The sequence below is a fragment of the Podarcis erhardii genome (genome assembly GCF_964252035.2).
Source record: "Podarcis erhardii genome assembly, chromosome: 5".
Lineage (NCBI taxonomy): Eukaryota > Metazoa > Chordata > Lepidosauria > Squamata > Lacertidae > Podarcis > Podarcis erhardii.
The window spans coordinates 38,996,509-39,018,470 of NC_138509.1; the positions used below are offsets into that span (position 1 = coordinate 38,996,509).

Consider the following 21,962-nt stretch of genomic DNA (forward strand, 5'->3'; position numbering starts at 1 on the left):
GATTTGTTAGGGAGAAAAGCTCAAATATGAGGTTCAATGTGCCTGAAACTTCAAAAACAATTTCATTCAGCTTTTCTTGTTATGTAGCACAGAACAAAAGTAAAGGAAACAAGACCTAGGAGACCTAAACTAGCACTCCACGTGAAGTGTTTTGGACCAGGCCGCAGAGTCTTCTGCAATGTACCATAATGATAAAAACAAAAATTAAACAAAAGTCTGGCAGACATGTCAATTTGCAGAGTTTCCCTAAAACAGAATGTTTGAAAACCACTCCACTAGTATACAATGGCATTGGACAAGGTACAGTAGTTGTGAAATTTCCTCTGTTGTTCTTTCTTTCGCCCAAAGAAGCATGCAATATAAATTCCAGAGACATTCCTAGCTTTCTCCTCAATAGTCAATCCATAACCCATTTTCAGTTATGTCTATAAAAGATGTTCTGAACACAGTAATACCTGATAAAAATGTGAAAATACTTCTTTTAGAAACTGTATTAACACACACACATTTCTCTCTTTTATACAAAAAGCCATTTTCCGAAACATTGCCAACAGGGAATAGACACCAGTATATTATCGGTCTTCATTAAAGTCTCCTATGTATCACATTAATCATGAGAAACATTAAGCAAAACTAGAAGCATTCATGATATAAACTGTTATGAAATGCCAACCATATGTTTTGAGTCGTCTTCTTTTTCTTTTTGCACTCAACACCAAAATTAAGAAGCCAAATATCTTCATTATACTCTTAATGAAGTTTTAAAGTTAGATACACTATAACCAGGCTCTAGAGCAGTGTTTCCCAACCTTGTGCCTCCAGCTGTTTTTGGACTACAATTCCCATCATCCCTTGCCACTGGTCTTGCTAGTCAGGGATGATGGGAGTTGTAGTTCAAAAACAGCTGGAGGCACAAGGTTGGGAAACACTGCTCTAGAGAACAAACTGCATAGTGTGAACGACGGATTCCATCTTGATTGTACGGCAGCTTGCAGTCACAACTTCTGAGTGGTTTATAGCCTCTCATGGGTTTATTCATTTTTACATCAGCACAGTCATGTTTATGTCCATACAGATATACCAGCCAATTCAAGCTCCTGCATAATTCTTAAATGCTAAAATCCTTTCCTTTTTAAAAATGCATTTCCCACTTGGTTAAGCTTCCCTGACTTAATAATTAGATGAAACGTCATGATCCAACCCAGGAATAGGAGTTTAGGAGTCAATGTCAAAAGGCAAGGAAGTTTATAGAATCACAGAACTGTAGAGTGGAAAGGCGCTGCGAGAGTCATCTAGTTCCAACCCCCTGAAATGTAGAAATGTCAACTACATCATCCATGACAGATGGCCAGCCAACATTTGCTTCAAAACCTCCAAGAAAGGAGAGCCCACCCACCACCCCCTGAAGCAGTCTGTTCCACTGTCAGACAGAAAGTTCTTCTTGATTAATTGGAATCGCCTTTCTTGAAACTTCAGTCCGTTGGTTCGAGTCCTACCCTTCAGAGCAGGAGAAACCAAGCTTGGTCCATCCTCCTTGTGACATCTCCTCTCAGTTTCCTCTGTCCCAGGCTAAACATACTCAGTTTCCTCAACCATTAGATCAATGAAGAAGTTCTAGAGAGTTCCAGTGCCTCATTCAGAACTCACGCCAGAGAACAAACGCCAACACATATTCTGACAGATAGCAGAAGAGTCACTTACCTTGCAAATATAACAGTTTTACCATTTGCTGCATCATACAGTTTTGCTAGTAGTTTTTCTTCCCAGAGAAGGTCGCAAAATTTTTCAGAGATTGCATTACAGAAAGTTTTATATTTGAGATCTTTTAAGCTGTAAATATATTTACCTGGTTCAAGACATTTTAAAAAATGTGAATTAAATCGGGAAGGGGAAGACAGCAAATCTCTTATGTGGTTATCAATGTTTTTTGAAGCTTTGCTGGGCAAGTTTTAACTGGTTTTAATATTGTATTTTTAAATGGTTGCAACCCGCCCTAGGACTCATGGTGAAGAGAAGAGAAGAAATTGAATAAATAACATGTTATTGCTCCTTTGATCAAGGGAATGTCCAGAGCACTTGAATTTTGATTTAAAATGAAATATGGGGGAACAATACCCCACCTAATTAAGGTATAGGGCTAAGTAAACAATCTGTCACTGGGAAAATATAGTTCACCCAAATTAGTATGCTTATTGCAGTGTGAAGTATCACATATGAATGGCTGCACCAATTATCGCAGCAACCGACTGGCTACATTACTGATTATGTGACCTATTCTCTCCTGCATGCCTGTAACATTTTGTGAACATATTTTAAGGAGGGAACAAGCTCAAAGACCCATCTCATGGTAAGTGACCCTGGGACCGCTTACCATGTCTCAGCCTAACCTACCTTACAAGGTTGTTGGGATGATAAAATCACGTAACACCTGTATTGAAAGACCTACATTGGCTCCCAGTATGTTTCTGAGCAAAATTCAAAATGTTGGTGCTGACCTTTAAAGCCCTAAATGGCCTCGGCCCAGTATACCTGAAGGAGCGTTTCCACCCCCATCAGTATACCTGAAGGAGCCTCTCCACTGAGGTCCAGCTCCGAGGGCCTTCTGGCAGTTGCCTCACTGCAAGAAGCGAAGTTACAGGGAACCAGGCAGAGGGCCTTCTCGGTAGTGGCGGCCACCCTGTGGAATGCCCTCCCATCAAACAACTATCTGATGTTTAGAAGACATCTGAAGTTTTTAATGACTGCTGTTTTAATTTATTTTTAATCCTTTGTTGGAAGCTGCCCAGAGTGGCTGGGGAAACCCAGCCAGATGGGCAGGGTGTAAATATCATCATCATCATCATCATCATCATCATCATCATCATCATCATCATAAGTTCCTTGAAGGAAGGGCAGGATACAAATGTATATAAGTAAAACAAGAGCTTCAAAAACAGACATTCTTATCTAGAATAGGCTTTCTCCCCTTTACACAGATGAAATCAGATGAAGGAAGAAATCAGAACCACTGGAACAATTCAGGTCATGTTAAAAACAAAAAGCACTTTCAATGGCACAGGAGAACTCTTGGGATCTGCACATGCCAACTTTAATTAAAAATAACCATCAAGACCATGCCTTGCACAAAGCCACCAGAATCTCTATTTGAGCATGGTCTGGAATATATTTTTGCATCTATGATGTGATTCCAAGTATTAAATGCCTACCTATGGCCAGAGCTTCAACTGTATTCATCAGATGACTACCAGGTGCAAACTCTTCTTGGATAAGATGCACCACTTTCTTCAATAAATTTTCATTTATCCCATTATTATGGAGAGAGGTTTCCAGGTTCAGTGAACAAGGAGGACTTGATTCCCCAGAGGCAAGCGACGAGTGATTTGATAAAGGGTCATTATTCCTTGCATCTGTATTGCATTCCTCACAAAACGTTAGGGACAGATTCTTTTCAGGATACCTGGTTTGAGGCTCTTTATTAACTGTAGTTGGGGGTAAACTATTAATCTTCATGTCCAGACATTCATGCCGTGCGTTACTAGTCTTACAATTCCTCAGATGGTTCGTGGGTGAAGCACTTTGCAACGCTTTGTCAACATCATAGTTCACTATAGACTCCGAAAGGAGGACATGTAAACTGGGACAACAACTGTAAGCTGTTTTTGAATGAAGAGGCTTATTTGGTATTTGCTCTGATATAGCAATCTGGACTGGTACGAGGGTTAACACCCTTGTGACTGGGTCCTGCTTCAAAAGGAAATTGTTTATAAAAGCCATACTAGAAGACACAGTGCAGTTAGGATCACTTGAGGAAAGACACTTCCCTTGAGAAGGACATGAGGTTTCAGAGAATAAGGGTAATTTTGCCATGCCTGAGCTAGCACTGTTTGTTTTTGGCTCCTCCGCACCAGTCGGAAGTGATGCTTCCAATCCTTGTTTATCCTGCTCCAGAATACCAGATGTAGTAACGCAGACTGCTGGCAAATCAGAGTCCTCATCCATCTTGCTTTCAGAATCAATATTTAAACGTATTGAATTTTTAAAATCCACAGGCACACCACTTTCCATAGTCATTCCACATTGTATCACTGAGGATGCAGCAGTACCTCTGAAAAACAAGATATTTTATGCAAAACAGTTGCAGGAATTTGACACATCACATTGACCCATCCACAATCTGCTGCACTCTTACCTTCCACACCGAAGTCTTCTTAATACAGTCATACCTCATGTTATGTCCACGTCATGTTACGTTCTTTCAGGTTACGTCCCGCAGCGACCCGGAAGTACCGGAAAGGGTTACTTCCAGGTTTTGCCACTCGCACATGCACAGAAGTGCAAAATGACGTCATGCACATGCGCAGAAGTGGTGAATCGCAACCCGCATGTGCGCAGATATGCCGCTGCGGGTTGCATTCTTTTCATATTGCGAACGGGCCTCCAGAACGGATCCCGTTTGCAACCAGAGGTACCACTAACTGTTTCTGTGTTTCAGTGACAACTCTGAACGTATCTACTCTGAATCCCCTCCCTAGTTCCTGTTTCATCTTTGTTGTTATTTGCCCTATATATGGCTAAGAAAAGACATAATAGAGGTTTGTAGAATTTTAACTTGCATGGAGCAATGTTTCTCTCCCAATATAACAATGAAGCTAAATCAATTAATTTTATTGGTAGTAGGTTTAGAACATATAAAATATTTTTTTCTCTCACAGAATGAATAATCTTAAAATTAATTACCAAAATGTAATGATGGATACCAGCCTCAATGACTCTTAATAGGTGCATCAATAGCTATTAGGCATGGCAGTTAAGATGAAATGCTACTTTCCTTTTTAATACAGAAAATTGTTTCAAGGTGATATCAACAAGGTACATTACTTCTCACACATTAAGCAAAATAAAAATCAGTGTTTGAGTCTGAAGAGTTAGAAACAGCCAAAACAATGAAAGGAGGTTTTTCTTTTGTAGTAGGAATGGCCCACTATAAGAGTACTGGGGGAAGGGTGGAAGTAATAATTCTACTGCAAATAATTCTTAAAATTATACCTGTGGGAGATCTTGCAGTCAAACCTAACAAGGCATGTCTATGCTAGTTAGTAAATGGAATGGTTAAGGACCACAATACTGTAAATTGCTAGAGAAGACTCAGCTAGGTCATGCTCCCTCATCTTCAGGGAGGGAGGAATAAGGGTTGTTTCCTGTTTCCACACCCCTCCTGCTTTAACCATGTAACTGACCAGAGGCATGAGGCTGGAACTCCCAAGCTCCAGAAACCTATTTTGAAAACCATATTTTGTATTTTTGTACTCAGTAAGTTTTTACCTGTGTTGTTTCTGCTTCAGCACTTACTGATGCATAAGTGACCTATGATTGCTGTAAGTAAAATAATTAAACTTACTTAAGTTTGTGGTCTTTTCACTGAGAGGGGGTAGAAGCATGGGGATCGCATTGTGAGCATTTAATACTGGGATATTTAAAGGTCTAGCACCCTAATTTTCCTGCGCTTTGCATCTGATGTCAAAACTACTGGTGTGGTATTTTTCTTATAAATAAGGCACTGTTTCAATTTATGGCATTAAAATGAAATGAAGTTCCTCTTCTGACTAAGTATAGCCTCAAACACACATTAGCAAAATGGAAATTCCATATGACGGTACCATAGCTATTGCAAATGCCAAGGATGGACATCTGACTTGCCTCCGTGGGCAATCTGGATGATTCTTGGTCTGATCTAGAAATCCTTATGCTCTTACTATACTAGAAAGAGCAGGAAATCTACATGGTGCCTTGCTGAACAATGATGTTCAGAACACCAAACCAAGCCAAAATGGCTTAATCTCAGTCAAAAAGAAGGAAGAATATTAAAACAATACTAAAATCTCATTTTGCATTGCATCAAATACAGCATATTACTTTCTGGACATTATACCAACTCACTTACTTTTTAATATCAATGTTTTGATGTAGAATAATAGGCTTGAAATGGGTTGCTGTAGAAGTGAAAGCACTTGGCAATATGGTACTTTCTCTGTTCATAGAAGGCTGGCAGGGGACTGGTCCTTTCACTGCTATCAGTTTGCTTTCATTGCTCATAGGTAAAAATCCTGAATATGCGACAAGGTGAAGACAAAGACAAAAGTATGCATTTAGCATAAAGGCAGGATGTACAATTGCTTACATAAGAAAAATATTTCCAACGTGACTGGACACATTACCTAATGGCGTCTTCCCAAAATAAAAATGCAGGAATGCCTACAGGTGTACTCACCTAAGTTTTCATCTACTGAACTTCTCTCACTTTGTAAATCAAAAGGCATGCTATCATTAAAAGAATCCGCTTCTTTGAAAGCCTAACAGCCAAAGAGTAAAAAACAAAAAACACCAATGCATTATAAATTGTCTTTTAAAGCACACAGTGATAAAGACAAACATTTATTTGCTCAAGCTTTCTTCTGCTCTTTCCTGAGGGCTCAAGACACTTAATACTTCCAATTTCAAAGGAGTCAAAAGAATAAAAGCATAGAGCGAAGTCCTTGAGCCCAATGTCATTTATATTTCTAGACCAGCCATAATTGTTCCTTCCTATTGTGAAATATTGTTGAAACTTGCTCTGGATTAATAATAGCTACATTTTCTGCGCATATTCCCTGGAAGGAATGTATCACCAGGTTTGAATCCCCCCCACTCCCAAAAACAAATGCACCAGAAATAAAAGGACGTGTGGAATGTGGCATTTAATTTCCCAAATGCACTGGGAGGTTGGGGAGAAGTCGAATAAGCAATTGTAGGTCACTAGTACACTTCTTGGTCATTTGAGTCAACTGGCAGACAAAATGGCCGTTGTCAAAGTCCAAGGCTACCCTAAAACCACTGAGGGTACTTATCATATAAAAGGCTAAGCATCTCTTGGTCATATTCCAGCATGCTCCAATTCTGCTGCCATAGCAACAAGCAAGAAAAGCAAAGAGGGAGGGTGCTGTCTTTCCAGGCACCTCTTTCCCACACATTCTTGCCATTTTTGTAGAACAAGTTCTTTAATCAGGAGAGCCACTAGCCTGGTATACGAAACTCTCTTTCTGCTCTAAAAAGTACCCTTATTTGAGCCAAGCATAGCGTTATGTGGCTCCTGGGTTTTTAATTAATGGAGCTTGAACACTAGAAGCCAACGCTGACCTCATACAGTTTGACTCATACAGTTTGAAACTGTCAGCTTCCAAAAAGTACAGTATAGATTCCAACAAGGCCAGGAAAGACTAGACAGTAGAAAGAGCTTTGAAGGAATGCAGCGCAAGAGCTACTCAGAGGATATAAGCTATTCTCATCCAGGCTTGTTTTAGAAACACATCAAAACAAACACAATTCTGTATTGGTATTATTATAATATTATATTATTTTGAGTCGCAATACCAATTGCATTGGGACATTCAGTGCATATTCTACATTCATTATATACAGAGTTGAGTTTGTTTTGACTAGATTCTATTCTTTGTATAGAAACACAACACAAAACAGAGAAAATTTTAAAATATGACAGCATTCCATGTTGATGTGGGAGCAGTGGAAATAATAGTGGAGGGACAGCCAACATAAAGATTTCAAGTCATGCCCCAACAGCACTGGTTTGAAAATTACTAGCTGATGAAACTTTTCCAGTTGGGAGGTAGGCCAGTTTGCAGAAGAGCTACTCCCAGTATATAAAGCAGGCAGGATTCTGTAACACATGTAAAGCAGCCCCAGATATTGCAGCAAACTGTACAATGCTGACAGAAATCTTAACTTGTCTTTAATTAAGCAAGAGTTCCGTGGACAATGGAGGAGATGTGCTCCAAGATATTTGAGATATGGCACATCTTTAATGGTTTTTGAACAGCCAACGCTAGTGCGTCTATGGAGTGTTGTCATTGTAGATGTGGTTGTTAGGATTCAGGATCAGTTTACATAAACATGAGGGAAGGTTTACACATTTACATATGGAGTTAAAAAGAAATCTTAATTACATTGATCTGTTATGTTAATTTTATTTAACCAAGGCATTGGATAATAGATATTTAAAGCTAGTTGCAGAGTACAGAAATGGGAGGTGACAGAAGAGTTTCATGGAGCCAAATCTAGTTCTAAGAAGCTTTGTGGAAATTCTCATTTACCGTATTTTTCGCCCTATAGGACGCACTTTTTCCCCTCCAAAAATGAAGGGGAAATGCGTGTGCGTCCTATGGGGCGAATGCAGGCTTTCGCTGAAGCCTGGAGAGCGAGAGGGGTCAGTGCGCACCGACCCCTCTCGCTCTCCAGGCTTCAGGAGAGCCGCAGCGCCAGTCCCACAAGGTCGGGGAACAGCAGGGAGGCGGAACGCCGCCAACCTGCTGTCTCCCGATGTGGTTTGGAGGCTGACGGCGGGGAGACGCGTGCTTCTCCCGGCCGCCAGCCCCGCAAGCTCCGGGGACAGCGAGGAGGCGCAGCGCGTCTTCCCGCTGTCCCCGGACCTGGTCTGCAGGCGGGCGGCGGGGAGAAGAGTGCTTCTCCCCGCTGCCTGCCCCGCAAGCTCCGGGGACAGCTGGGAGGCGCAGCGTGTCCTCCCGCTGTCCCCGAACCTGGTTTGCAGGCGAGCGGCGGGGAGAAGAGCGCTTCTCCCCGCTGCCTGCCCCGCAAGCTCCGGGGACAGCTGGGAGGTGCACCGCGTCCTCCCGCTGTCCCTGGACCTGGTCTGCAGGCGGGCGGCGGGGAGAAGAGCACTTATCCCTGCTGCCGGCCCCACAAGCGCCTGGGGGGGAAATAATATTTTTTTTTCTTTATTTCCCCCCCAAAAAACTTGGTGCGTCCTATGGGCCGGTGCGTCCTATGGGGCGAAAAATACGGTATTTATTTATTTATTTCTGAACACATGAAGGTAAATACTCATACCTGAAAGGCAGATCTGGTTAAACATGCCAGAACCTTCTTGCTGCTTATTCTTTGTTCAAGAAGATAGCTCTCACATGTCTAGAAAACAGCATTTTGAAGTGTTTAGTATTAGACAGAGGATAGGCGCAAAAATTAGAAATAATTTTGCAAATAATTTTAAATTTAGGAGTATTATTTTATCACAACTAATCTGAAGTTGCTATATTTCAATATTGTTTTTAAACAACAACAAAACGCTACACCTTGGTTCTCAATGGAGCCACTGAGGAATGAAACCGAGTAGAGTTATCAACTCCTTAAGAGTTGTTACCAAAAAAAAAAAGAAAAAAGAAATTTATCTTCAGTACCAGAATAATTTGCAGGAATAAAATACATTTTTACAATTTTTGAAAAAAAGAAATGGCTTAATTTAAATCACCTTAATTGCATCTGCTAGAGAAGGCCTGTCTTCTGACTTTCGTCTAGCCATATCCAGAAGAAAATTCTTCAGTTTCCTTGGCAACACTATTTTGTGATCAGGTGGGAAATTATGTTTTGCAGCTCTCCACAAAATTGCAGCAATACAGTAAATACAGACCTGTGGGAAATGGCACCGTGAATAGGCAACCAAGTCACTGGACGACTCCCACTCAGATTGAACCCGGCTCTTAAATACATATACTTAAAGCAGCCAATTTCAGGTCTCCGGTGCAAGGATGGGTATTCACTAAAAGCACAGTCTACAAATGGCTGTGCTGACATACCTGCCGGCATCAGCACAGGCAACTGAGCCAACCCCAGGCATACCTGAGGTCAGGGCACAGCATAGCATAACTATGCACCTTCCTTCATGGTCACCGAAAGCATGCCACAAGCACACGTTGGTCACCACTGAGTTAGTACCACTGAATTGTCAGTTCTGAAAGTAACACAAAAGCAACCTGGAGGGAGAAAGCACTGTTGCAGTTCAAGACTTTGGAGGCATCTAAAATCTGACTAGATGTGCTGTGTAGAACAGACATAGCATAGCAGAATAACACAAAGCCTCCAAAAAGAATTAAAGCTTACAAAATTAAATAGAAAGGAAAAGGTTTGTAAAATAGCATAGCTGGATATGGGGAGAGAGAAAAGAAAAGGGAAGCTTTCTCATTGCGATGTTCACACAACGATAATGCAGACAGCAATCTGCAGCAGCAATGACTGCTCCCTGTCAATGCGTCGTACATTGTTTTCAAATATACAGTGGTACCTCTGGTTAAGAACTTAATTCCTTCCAGAGGTCCATTCTTAACCTGAAACTGTTCTTAACCTGAAGCACCACTTTAGCTAATGGGGCGTCCCGCTGCTGCTGCGCCGCCAGTGTGCAATTTCTGTTCTCATCCTGAGGTAAAGTTATTAACCCAAGGTACTACTTCCAGGTTAGTGGAGTCTGTAACCTGAAGTGCTTGTAACCCGAGGTACCACTGTATACAGTATTTCATATTTGGGTGTAGGAGATATTGTACTCAAAGCGCTAACTTGAGATGAGAAGCGTATGCGCAACAAATGCATATATATTGCACATAAAACATCTGATCAGCACAGGAAAATGTTCCATTAATGCTTAACCGCCGTTAAGATAGAAGAACAGAAGAAGTCAATTCCGCCCATTCTCTTGGGGCCAAACTAAACTTCACATTTTGTCTCATAGTTTGTGGCTGCAGAGCCTTGATTAAACAAATAGCAGGCACTGGGGGCAAGGGACCCAAATCAGAACCATAGTGTAAGGGGAGGGAAATTAACCCTTTGCCCCACTTTGGTTTCAGGCACCCTCCAGCCAGCTATTGGCAATGGAGGTCTGATTCCCATTAGAGTGACAACAAGCTCAAAGGGTTAAAAAAACCCCACCACCACCCATGCCATGGTCTCAGTACAGCTCCTCTGGCTAGAACATGGGTGGGCAAACTAAGGCCCAGGGGCTGGATCCGGCCCAATCGCCTTCTCAATCCAGCCCACGGACGGTCCGGGAATCCACATGTTTTCACATGAGTAGAATTTGTCCTTTTATTTAAAATGCATCTCTGGGTTATTTGTGGGGCATAGGAATTCGTTCATTCCCCACCCACCCCAAAAAAATATAATCTGGCTCCCCACAAGGTCTGAGGGACAATGGACCAGCCAACTGCTGAAAATATTTGCTGACCCCTGCGCTAGACGCTGACTATTAACAAAAATGAATTGAGAAACACCACACTACATAACAAACATTAAGCCTAGTTTGGTCTTTATATTCTCCAAACGCAATTACTCTAACATTAACCAGAACAACATATTGTGCTACCACTTGGCGTTTTTTCAAAACATCCACAAAATGAGGTTACTTTGAAATATTCTTAAAATGTAAAAACTTTACTTTGCACTATTGTTTACAAATCTCGAGTACAGTGCCACAGCTTTCACTTTCAGTTTTGAGTTTGCCTCGAGCTACAATAAATGAAGTCTAATGTCACAGCCAAACCTGTACTGCTTGAACTAGAAGCTAGAAAGCAGATGTGGTATTATTATAATTAATTTTTTTTTGAAAGAGTAAAACAGGAGCAGCAAGAATCCCCAATCCAAATTAGGACCATAATGGAACAAAAGGTTAAACTGCCCCTTACGCACACATACACACAGAGAGAGATTTTAATCCAGATTGTAAGGCCCTTGCAGCAACTAATTACTTTTAAAAAATATTAGTAATTGTGGGAATAATGTCAAGTCTGTTTTGATACTTAAGAAAAGGGGAGGGGAAGACTCTTAAATACCTTTTTAGTTGCATTAAATATTCTAGTGACTAAAGTATTGGCTAAGCAAAAAGGTTTGCCTAATTTTTTTTTAAAGCATAAGATAATAACCTAGCAGTTAGAAAGCACCCCCGGGTGCGAGTAGATAAATAGGGACCGCTTACCAGCGGGAAGGTAAACAGCGTTCCGTGTGCTGCGCTGGCTCGCCAGATGCAGCTTGTCATGCTGGCCACGTGACCCGGAAGTGTCTGCCGACAGCGTTGGCTCCCGGCCTATAGAGTGAGATGAGCGCACAACCCTAGAGTCTGTCAAGACTGGCCCGTACGGGCAGGGGTACCTTTACCTTTACCTAAGCAAAAAGATTTGCCTAATTTTTTTTTAAAGCATAAGATAGTACTCTAAGGTGCCATGGGAAACTACTGTGTAAATATAGTATAAGATGGAGCTATCTTGGCACCACAAACATGTATGTAAACCAGAAAATGTGCCCATTATTTTCTTTAAAGATGTTCTTCTATTTAACTTTTAAAGGAAACAGCCATATTTGTAACATGTCACCATACCTTTTCAGTAACATAATCCTCTTCCTCTGTCTCAGGAGCCAAATAAAACATATCATATGAGCCTAAAGTATTAAAAAATAATAATAATCTATTTTAATCTTGGTGACAAAAATAAATAGAAATTCATAAAATTAGCAGCATGCTAAATTACCTTCACTTTCAGGTGGAACAAACTGAACACTTCCATCACTGTTAATCAAGACAGAGTCTAAACACAAGTATGCTGAAAAACAGGTATTTTAAATATTAGAACTGCTGGGAAAACAACAAAGTCTTGCTTTCATAAACTCATTTGTTGGACTGTATATATTCTAAAATAAATTATACTTGAGTCATTCAGAGATTGTGCTACAGGGATTGTTCAGACAAAAGCAAAACAAAATAAAGCAGAAATTAAGTACATCTAAACATTGTGGGCCCTGCAGTATCACAAAAGATGAAAAAGAGTCTTAATTTATAGCAAGGACTTTGTAATATCATAAGGCAGTACATAATATTCTGACATCATAATGGAAGAAAGTTTGTTAAAAACAAACAAACCTCCTTTCCCAAAAAATGAATGCTCTCCAAGACACTGACTTGCCCCATCTTCCCTTGTAGAACAAAATCTACCTATTTTGACTTCCTCCCTAACAGAGAGACCCATGAGTAGAAACAAATTTCCACATGAAGATCTCTACTTCTCAAGTTCAGGTGGGATGGGATACCCTACATACTGGGGTGTATATCCTTACAACAGATGATGAGACAGCTGGCTGTCTCAATAAACTCTTAAGGATGAGAAGCAGCCACCAGGGTTTTTCCAACAGCCATTGCTCCCAGTGGTATCACAACCATCAGAAGATAGCCTTCTCCTCAGCTGCCCCCACCTCTTGGCATGCCACATAGCACTGGCCATAATTTATAAACCATAGATCAATGTGTACCTCCCAAATGCCAATCCACCTTCTCCTCACCAGGGCCCAGACACCTGTTTACAGAAAGATGTGGCCTTAATGTCAAGATAATAAAATATATTAGTCTAAAAAGAAGAGATTAAGGAAGACCTACCTGGATAAATTGTATAGGTTTCCATAGCAAGCAAGCATTCGTGGCATAAAGCCCAGAGCTCATAGTCTTTCAGTGGTTTGTCATACTGTGTTAAGAGACGTTTCAGAAAAACAGACTGAAAACAAAATATTAAGGACAGTTAAGAGACAAAAAGCATTTCTGAAGCCAAATTCACTGATTCAAGATCATAGTTTTATTCCTTTTCCACTGGCATACGAAGGGAAGTTTCCCCCACAGACAAAAATGAAATTAATAGATATACACAAAGAACCAGGAGAAACGTAAAAATGTAACTGGTTCCACTGTAGAGCTTTCCAACTATTAGAGTGTTTAGGGAAAGTAGGGGAAATGTCTGACCATTTGCACAATGACTGGGACCTCTATTGATTAGCAAATGCTAGCTAATGTATCCTGTTTAACCTCTCCAAATCTAGCAGCATGTTAAGAAGGTCTCAACTTTCGAAATAAGATTCAATTGAAATTAAACTTTGTAAAAGACAACAGAAGAGGAGAATAGGCTATTTTTGTCCTTAATAAAACTCCAGTCTATTCTTTGCAACATGTCAGAACCTCTTCAGCTATATCTGTCATCTCTAACCTGCCTGCTCTAAAACTTGATCTACCTTGGCAGCTGTGCTTTGTACATCTTACTTTAAAAGCTTCATCACTACTTAGAGCTCTCCTGTGAAACAAGCAAAAATGATATGGAAAGATAAGTATTTTGTGGCAAGCCTTTTATTCCCAGAATATAAGAAACATCGCTAGCGAAGTTAGCAGGATATTAACTTACTGCTCCAACAAAAAGATTGGTATTACTTATATATTTCACAGAAACAGGTTGATAGCACCGAGAGCCAAACTACAAAGTCAGCAATCTCACATGGTGTTTTCTGTTGCTGGATTCTTAAGATGTCAAGACTGTAAGAGCTCTAGCTTTAACTGCTGCCATATGACAAAAAACCCCTATATTTATAAAACCAACATGCCAAGCAGAAGGCCTTACCTTTTCCCTGACCTGCTCAATTTTTAATATTCCCTTTTCTTTTCTTTATACAAAAGGCAGCATTTGACTCTCCAGTAAGACATCAGAGAGGGGTTACTGAGAAGTTTACTGAACATGAATTACATGTTACTGCAAACTCATATTGCAGCACAGGATAAACATGTCTTTGCTGATCCACTGAGGTTAAAATTATCTGCCTTTTATGCATCCTTATAATACTAAAGCAGATGTCAAAACCCTTCAGACCTACCATCCCTTTATAGGTGAGCTGCATAAAACGTAATTGTTATAAAGAGATAAATCAAAACCAAGCACTGAATTTCAGGGGTTTGCTTTTTAAATGAAACAATTCTTGTTGCTTTTGTTTAAAACACATTTGCTTGGTTCCTTTGTTTAAAAACATCAAGCACAATTTTACTGCAAGACCAAATCACAGAGTAATTTTTTCAGATACTCCTTCTATGAGTACATCTAGAATGCAGGACATTTAGAACATGGTCATTTTTCGGAGGGGAAACTGTAGCTCACCTATCGCAGACCTACAATCAGACCACCCTAAACAAATTTAAAATCCCAGGATTTTTTTTTGGGGGGGGGAGCCATGTGTGCTCTAAAATGCCCGAATTGTATGGTGTAATGTGACCAAATTCCCAGCATTGCGTTTGTAGCGGGGGAGAAGCAAAGCAACCATGATTTCAGCAACAACATGCATCAGCACATGTCTCTAAAGTGCTACTGGAAGGAATTTTTAAATTTTGTTTCACCTCTATACCAGTTTAGCTCAACTGTAGTTTAAGGTGATGCACAAATTTTACCTGGTTTTCACTTCTGTCACTTTAAAGGGTTTAAGGCCACTGGCACAAAGCAATAGAAAGAATGCACACACAAGCTGTAGCTTCCCACACTAAACACTCTAGCAACTGCATGAAAAGGGATGAGATATAAAGGCTGGAATTATGTAGGTTAGAGGAAAAAGGAGCTCCAGTCACGCTTGAATTGATAAAAGTGTTTATTTGAGAATTGCAAAGAAAAAGCCATTTAAAAGAATTCTAAAGATACAGTTTTGAAGCCAGCAGGCAAACAGGTTTGGCAATGTTTGGCAGAGAATAAAGAAAGCAAGGTTATAGCATAAAGGAAGGCATACTAACCACTTAGGAAATGCAGAGAGGCATTATTTATGGGACAAAACAGAACACCAAAACCAATGGACTGGACTCCAATGAGCACACCAAAGTCTGCACAAGAAGGGGGATTTCTATATTCTCTAAGGTCAAGAAAATGTCACACACACAAGCACTACATTTTAAACACCACCTCCAGCACTGAAGAGAATGGGGAAAGCTCACATGGAACTGCATGAATCGAAGTCAGCTGCAAAAGGAGCTGCGTGATCAAAGTTACAAAATGATTCTTGTGCAACTTATGAGAAATGGAATCCCCAATCTAGGAAATGCACGCCACAATGGAAAAGATCATTGGTATTGCAAAGCCTTTGAAAAATTAGTGGTAATATGTAATTTGGTGGTGGGTGAGGGAAATCAGAAAGTAATGCCTATGTACCTTATGGCACCCAAAACTGTAGAATAAAGGGAAGCTAAACATGGATTGCAATAGATTTCAGTTAAAACGAAACAGGATAGCACTGCTTACTATTTCACCTTTCCCAATAAACCTCTATATAATTTCAAAAATATCCTCTTTCATGGTAATACACTGCTATTGTATCTCAATATCCTTGCATCTCAACAACCTTGAATAGATATAATTTCAGTTATTCAGGATGAAAGGGTTAGTGACAAGAATCAGAGAAGCCTGTATGTTACAAAAGATTGCTGATACCAAGTTCTAATATGCAACCTTGTAGTCTCTTGCCACAATGCAGCAGTCTCTAAAATGTCTCACACCTTCATTTGGGGCCAGATAAAACAAGTTTGCAAATGCTTCTAAAGCAATACTACTAGAAATTCTAGATTTTGTTTATTTGACTCTTCCTAGCAGTGAACAATTTCTTATGCAAAATTAACCAGCAGAGAAGAAAGCTAACCATAGCACTCAACGCTCAAGTTTTCCTTTCTGAAAGAATCACACCTCTTATGTACCAAACCTTACTCAAGCTCATGCAAGTGAAACACAGATGGGGGGGGGGGGAGAGTGAGGGAGAGAGAGAGAGAACATATGCTGGAAAAGTAATCTTCTCCATCTCTAAGATGGGGACTTTAACCTAAATATCTTCACATTGAGTCAAACTAATTTAATTCATATATATTAGCCAAAATCAGCAAAGAATTTTGAACCTACTTATGAATCTACTAATTTTTAATATCTCAATGTATGCTATGACAAAGAAGAGAGAGTGTATCATAAGACACACATAAATTAATGACACTACAGCAAGTATATGTTTAAACTGCTTTAAATTCCTCCACATTGCTGCTGTCATTATAAAGCAAGTCATTCAGATGGAGCCATTCACCACTATTGGTGCATTACTCTCATAAATGCTTCTTGGACAATTCACAGTGGTGGCAGGGAGGAGAGGGCAGATTGCTCAACTGCATGGTAAGGCACTACATAAGTAGCTTGCCAAGGCCACACGACACCAACTTAGCTGCAGAAAAGAAACCAGAGAATTTATTTCTTATAAAACTGACTCCAAATTGAGTGACTCAGGATGATTTCTATCTGCTGATAATTACCTTTAATTTATTCTGACAAAAGTATAGTGCAATTTAAATCTATAGTACTAGTTCAATTCAATTAAAGTTAACCATACAAATGTCAAAACATCAAAGGCTCACCAACCACACACCTCAGTTCAGATCCTTACTAATTAAATCCTTTGGTAATAATGAAAGTGCTCAACTAATTGCTGCTGACTATAGTGCACGCACAATGTAAGCGAGTTACGACGTTTCCAAGGAAGACAACCCTCTCCATCCCCCAAAATTAACTATGTCCCTTCAATGGCACATTTAAGACAATTTTTAAAAAGAAGTTTCTGTTTCTACTACCTGCTTGCTGTTTCTCATTTCTGACTCCCTGCCTTCATATTGTTTCTCTTCAACATAATAGTCTTTCATCTCACTGTGATTTTGTTCTGGAGAACTTAGCAGGCTTGAGCTACATCCATTTTCATTAAATGTTCTAAGCCCCGTAGTCATCCTGTTAATATGCAACAGTCTGCTTTCATTTGACCTTGCGGAAGTTTCTCCACAGTATTCCCATGATTTATGGTTTTTTAGTATCTTGCAGTCAGAATTTGATTTGTCTGGTTCATAGTTGTTTGAAGTTTCAGAACCCATACAAGTGTATGGAAGAATATATGCTTTTTTATCATTGCAGGTTGGCTTGTGGATTTGATAAGATACTTCCGGGCTCTTGTAAAATTCATCTAAATTATTATTTGGTTCCTGGAAATCTGCTGCTTTTAATCCAAGTTCATTATTTCCATCACAATGACTTAAGTTTCCTTCTAAAGCAGCATTCCCATTATTATTGACTTGAGATAATGACCTGGGCTGTAATGGATATTGTTTCCTTGTTAGTGGTCCGCTGTGACTTACAAAGGGGAAGAAAGTTCTTGGGTCTGTCTCAGATTCAGACGGTAGCTTTGGAAATCCTTTTACTTTTCTTGAGCAGTTTCTTTTTAATGCATCTTCCTCCAACTCACTTGTACATGGCTTTGTGTCTAAGACAAGATTCACACACTTGCTGTTGTTGTTATTGCTGTTCTCTTTACAGTTTGTGACCTGAGTTGAAACATGCTGACAGCAAACATTTTCATGCACTGAGTTGGTTTTAATTTCTTTTATATCATCATTTCTGTCATTCATGGTATAAGTGTGAGAAGAATTTCCACCACTCACAACTTCCAAGTCTTGCACCTCTGGAGATGAATGCTCTCTTAAATTGTAATCTGTGCACTGTTCATAAGGTGAAATCCTCTCATAGACTTTTCCGCTCCACAAGTTATCACAACTGTCTGGGTACAAAGACAGATGTTCTTATTAAAAACATTTTCAGTTTTCTCCCCCTCCATCTCCTCATCCCATCCAAATTACAAGCAGCTTCCACTGATATTACATGCACACCTTATGCTGCCCTACAGTTGGAAAGAGACTGCTATCAAAAGTTGGTTGGCTTTTTAGAGAGAACCAAACCACAGATGGCTTTTAATGCAGCATCCCAAAGGCATTTCAAACCACCTTTCCCCTCCACTATGACAGAAGGTGTTTATACGATAGGCAGCAAATAGCCACACAACCCAACTGCCCCATTCACATATGTGCTAGTCTGACAATCTCAACATGCAAAATTAGTACAGTGCTAGAGGGTGCGGGACTCTACTTTTGCAGCAGTTGTGCTTAATCCTAAGTATTTGCTAGCAAAACAGGATATATGACTATCATAAAAATATCTGAAAACATGAAATAACAGGAGCATGAAAATTCACTGTAAGTTAACAATGGAAAAAAATTTTTTTTACTTAATACAGTAGAAAGGGACCTGGATTCCTCCCACCGTTTATAATTACTTGGGTTCTGTGTCTTTAGCAAGAAAAAATGCTCTTGATTCCATTACACAAATGGGCTACATTATCGAAAGCATACCGTGAAAGGTGCCACATGATTCAATTGAAAGCACTCTTCTTCCAATTGCAGAGAGGCATTGGCAAATATCACTCGAGGAAGAAAGCTTCAGGTTCTCTTTACTCAATGATATGACAGTCTATAATGATAATTGAAAGTAAAGCGTTTAATACCTAGTTATCATACAGGACATGAACTTCAACATGATACAAGAGATTAGCATTCCCTAGGAAACATCAAGATTTTGCATTTGTGAAGCAAGGCCATTCAGGAGTTGTAAGGGAACATTATTTCCCAACTGTAGCCTTTCTACAAGATTTAGCAGAGATTAATTTGAACTGCAGCATTTTAAAATGTTTTATAATGGATTAATTCAATTAATAGTTCAACAAAGTATTAATTATAATTATAATAATCTTTACCAACTGTAAATATATTTCATTAGGCTGATTTGCCTATTTATGAAATTCATTGTTTTTAGTTAAAATTGTGTTCTTCAGACTTGAATTAATAATAAACTCCATAGCCATCATTCATGGAATGTTGTACATGTAGAGAGGTTCATACACAGTAGCACAGAGCCATGTTTCAATGGTAAATGGGAAGCTACCCTCAAGCAAAGAGAGATATTTTTTCCTTACAGATATTAGAGAGCTCAAACTACAATATCACTTTGTTGAAGTGGCTATCATTGTTTCATTATTATTATTGTTTTCTGATACAAGTTGGGAAACTTCAGTAGTCATCCAAACATTATGTGTAGTTAGTCAGTCCCTAAAATTCCAAGGAGAAAAAGTCCCTTATACTTATTTCACTGATGTTCACTTACACCTCCATTCATGTTTTTAGCACATCCTGTCTAGCCCATGCTAAATTGTCACTGGTCAAAAGAAACAGCTAGTGTAAGAAAGGGTCACGAGTCCTTACCCGTTCCCTTTCCTGGAAACAAATCTGCATTCTCTTGGTAATTCTGCTGAATATGAATACAGTGGTACCTCAGGTTACGAACTTAATTCGTTCCAGAAGTCCATTCTTAACCCAAAGCATTATTGACCCGACAATCCCAACATAGGCCTCCTGCAGCCCCAGAAGTGGATTGTGTTCGTATCCCGGGGCAAAGTTTGCCACCCGGAACACCTACTTCCAGGTTTGTGGAGTTCGTAAACTGAAGCGTTCATAAGCAGGACTGTTCATAACCCGAGGTACCACTTTACATATAATATTAAGCACATGAGTGCTATTGAGGGAAGCTCTCTTTCCAAAACATTCAGCCTTATTTAAAACAACCACAACCACAACCACTTATGGCTTCCAACACAGAAGGTTATCAATTACTCTTGTGTAGAATGGTGAGCATCTGTTGTTTTTGTATTGCTGCTGCTACTTTGTCGCTTAGCTGCCACTTTGTTTCAAGTGCTGTGTTGGGCTACTTTGCGTTGGAAATCATTCTTCCCTGTATCACCCCCCTAAACCCTGTATTTACAGTATAATTGCTTTGTCCATCAAGCAACTGCCCTCCAAAAGAGTAACTAAGATATCACTTAAGAGTGGAGAAATATTGAATGTTAAAGGTGACACATCAGGAAAAGTCAATATGATATGAAAGTTCCCATATGATATGAAAGTTCGTGCTCTGGTCCATGGGGTCACGAAGAGTCGGACACGACTAAATGACTAAACAACAACAACAAGGCAAAAAACCAATCACACACTTCTTTTTTTACCTCAATATCTGGTCTCTCTTTAGGACTTTCTTCCTGCATTTGTTCAAGCAAAGCATGCAGATCTTGACTGAATTCTGAATCGGTTCCAGGCTCCATGATATATTCGAGGGCTGCTTTTAGTGTAGCTCCCAAGGAAAAGATATGTGCCTGCAATAATTGGGAAACAGAAAATGAGCATATTGTACAAACTACCACGTGTTCCCACTTAAAACCAGATTAGCTCCATTAAAATGAGCAAAAAGCAGCTTAAGCCATTTGTGGACCACAGATGAAGTAATACACTTGTAGTACACTTTCCCCACCTTATGTAAATACTAGCAGCCATCAGCAATGTTGTTCACTCAAACTGTTTTGAGCCACCCTCCATTAGCCCCAGCAAGCATAGAAATAGTCAGGGATTATGCAATTATAGTTCAAAAAATCTGGAGGACACAAAATTGGGGAAGCCTGCACTCAACCTTAATGTTATATCTTAGGCAAGGACCAGCCTTTATATTCAACCTCTAGTCATATAGTCCCTGAGGGTGAGCAAATTTTGGTAATCCAATTGTACCAAGTGTGCATACCAATACAAGTAAGAGAAGCATTTAAGTATTCCGGATAATGATCTTGATTGTCCACAGAGGGAAGCAGTTATCAGCAGCAACCATGAGTTGGAAGGAGCATCTAAATCATCTCTGAACATTGCATATAATTGCAATGCTTCTGATTTCAGGTAAAAATTGGAAAAAAAATATGATTTGGCAGCATTCCACTAGGTGGAGCTTTCTCCAAGTCTATTAAAACCATTCACTGCAACTTTAACAGTACTGATTAATTATCCGCAATGTATGTACACACAGCCTTTTAAACCCTCCCTACTTTTAGTGAAGAAGAAGAAGAAAACTCATCAAAAAGAAAACCCCTGTGTAAGCATCGTTTCACACAAGACAAAAATTTGCTACATGCGAGAAAAGCTGTGTGTCATTCATCATCATCATCATCTTCATGCATGCAGGTTAACAAAAGCTTCCAATTCATAATTCTGTACATCAGTTCAGGGATGACTGCTAAAACAAAGTTCTGGATCTATTGAAAAAGGAAGAGAATATACACAGTGGCGGAGTATATGCTGTCTATATGGAAGGCTCCCTGGCACCTCCTGGGAAAAAGGAACTAAGCAGGGATGGGAAAGGACCACACAAAGTTCATGGAGACCTGCTGCCGATCAGTGCATACAGTACAGTAGGTACAGGTGAGCAACTAGGCAACTTAAAATATCCATATGTGAGGTTTTCACATATGCTTACACTTCCCGTGTAGGAAACGTAGCAGTGAGCAGAGGAGGAATGACTGCTGAGAGGAGTGCAGAAAGAAGACACACCATTGTACCCCTCCATCAGCACAAGTGG

General features: G+C 39.8%; 1 protein-coding gene across 8 annotated transcripts in view; it reads right to left on the minus strand.

Moving 5' to 3' along the window:
• The window catches only part of KNDC1 (kinase non-catalytic C-lobe domain containing 1), a 69,694-nt gene that overhangs the window by 20,565 nt on the left and 27,167 nt on the right, over positions 1–21,962 (minus strand). For 7 of the 8 annotated variants that reach the window (XR_014156901.1, XM_081863136.1, XM_081863137.1 and 4 more), the window contains 12 exons: positions 20,572–20,718; positions 18,869–18,986; positions 17,270–18,240; positions 13,256–13,370; positions 12,357–12,428; positions 12,206–12,267; positions 9,317–9,475; positions 8,899–8,976; positions 6,269–6,350; positions 5,942–6,104; positions 3,207–4,105; positions 1,702–1,846 (listed from right to left, as the gene is read on the minus strand). Coding sequence is in view for 7 of the 8 variants with exons in the window: in XM_081863136.1 (XP_081719262.1) it covers positions 1,702–1,846; positions 3,207–4,105; positions 5,942–6,104; positions 6,269–6,350; positions 8,899–8,976; positions 9,317–9,475; positions 12,206–12,267; positions 12,357–12,428; positions 13,256–13,370; positions 17,270–18,240; positions 18,869–18,986; positions 20,572–20,718 (3,011 nt within the window). In the remaining variant the exon portion in view is untranslated. The remainder of the gene's footprint in view (positions 1–1,701; positions 1,847–3,206; positions 4,106–5,941; positions 6,105–6,268; positions 6,351–8,898; positions 8,977–9,316; positions 9,476–12,205; positions 12,268–12,356; positions 12,429–13,255; positions 13,371–17,269; positions 18,241–18,868; positions 18,987–20,571; positions 20,719–21,962) is intronic. The other variant, XM_081863141.1, reaches the window with a different exon arrangement.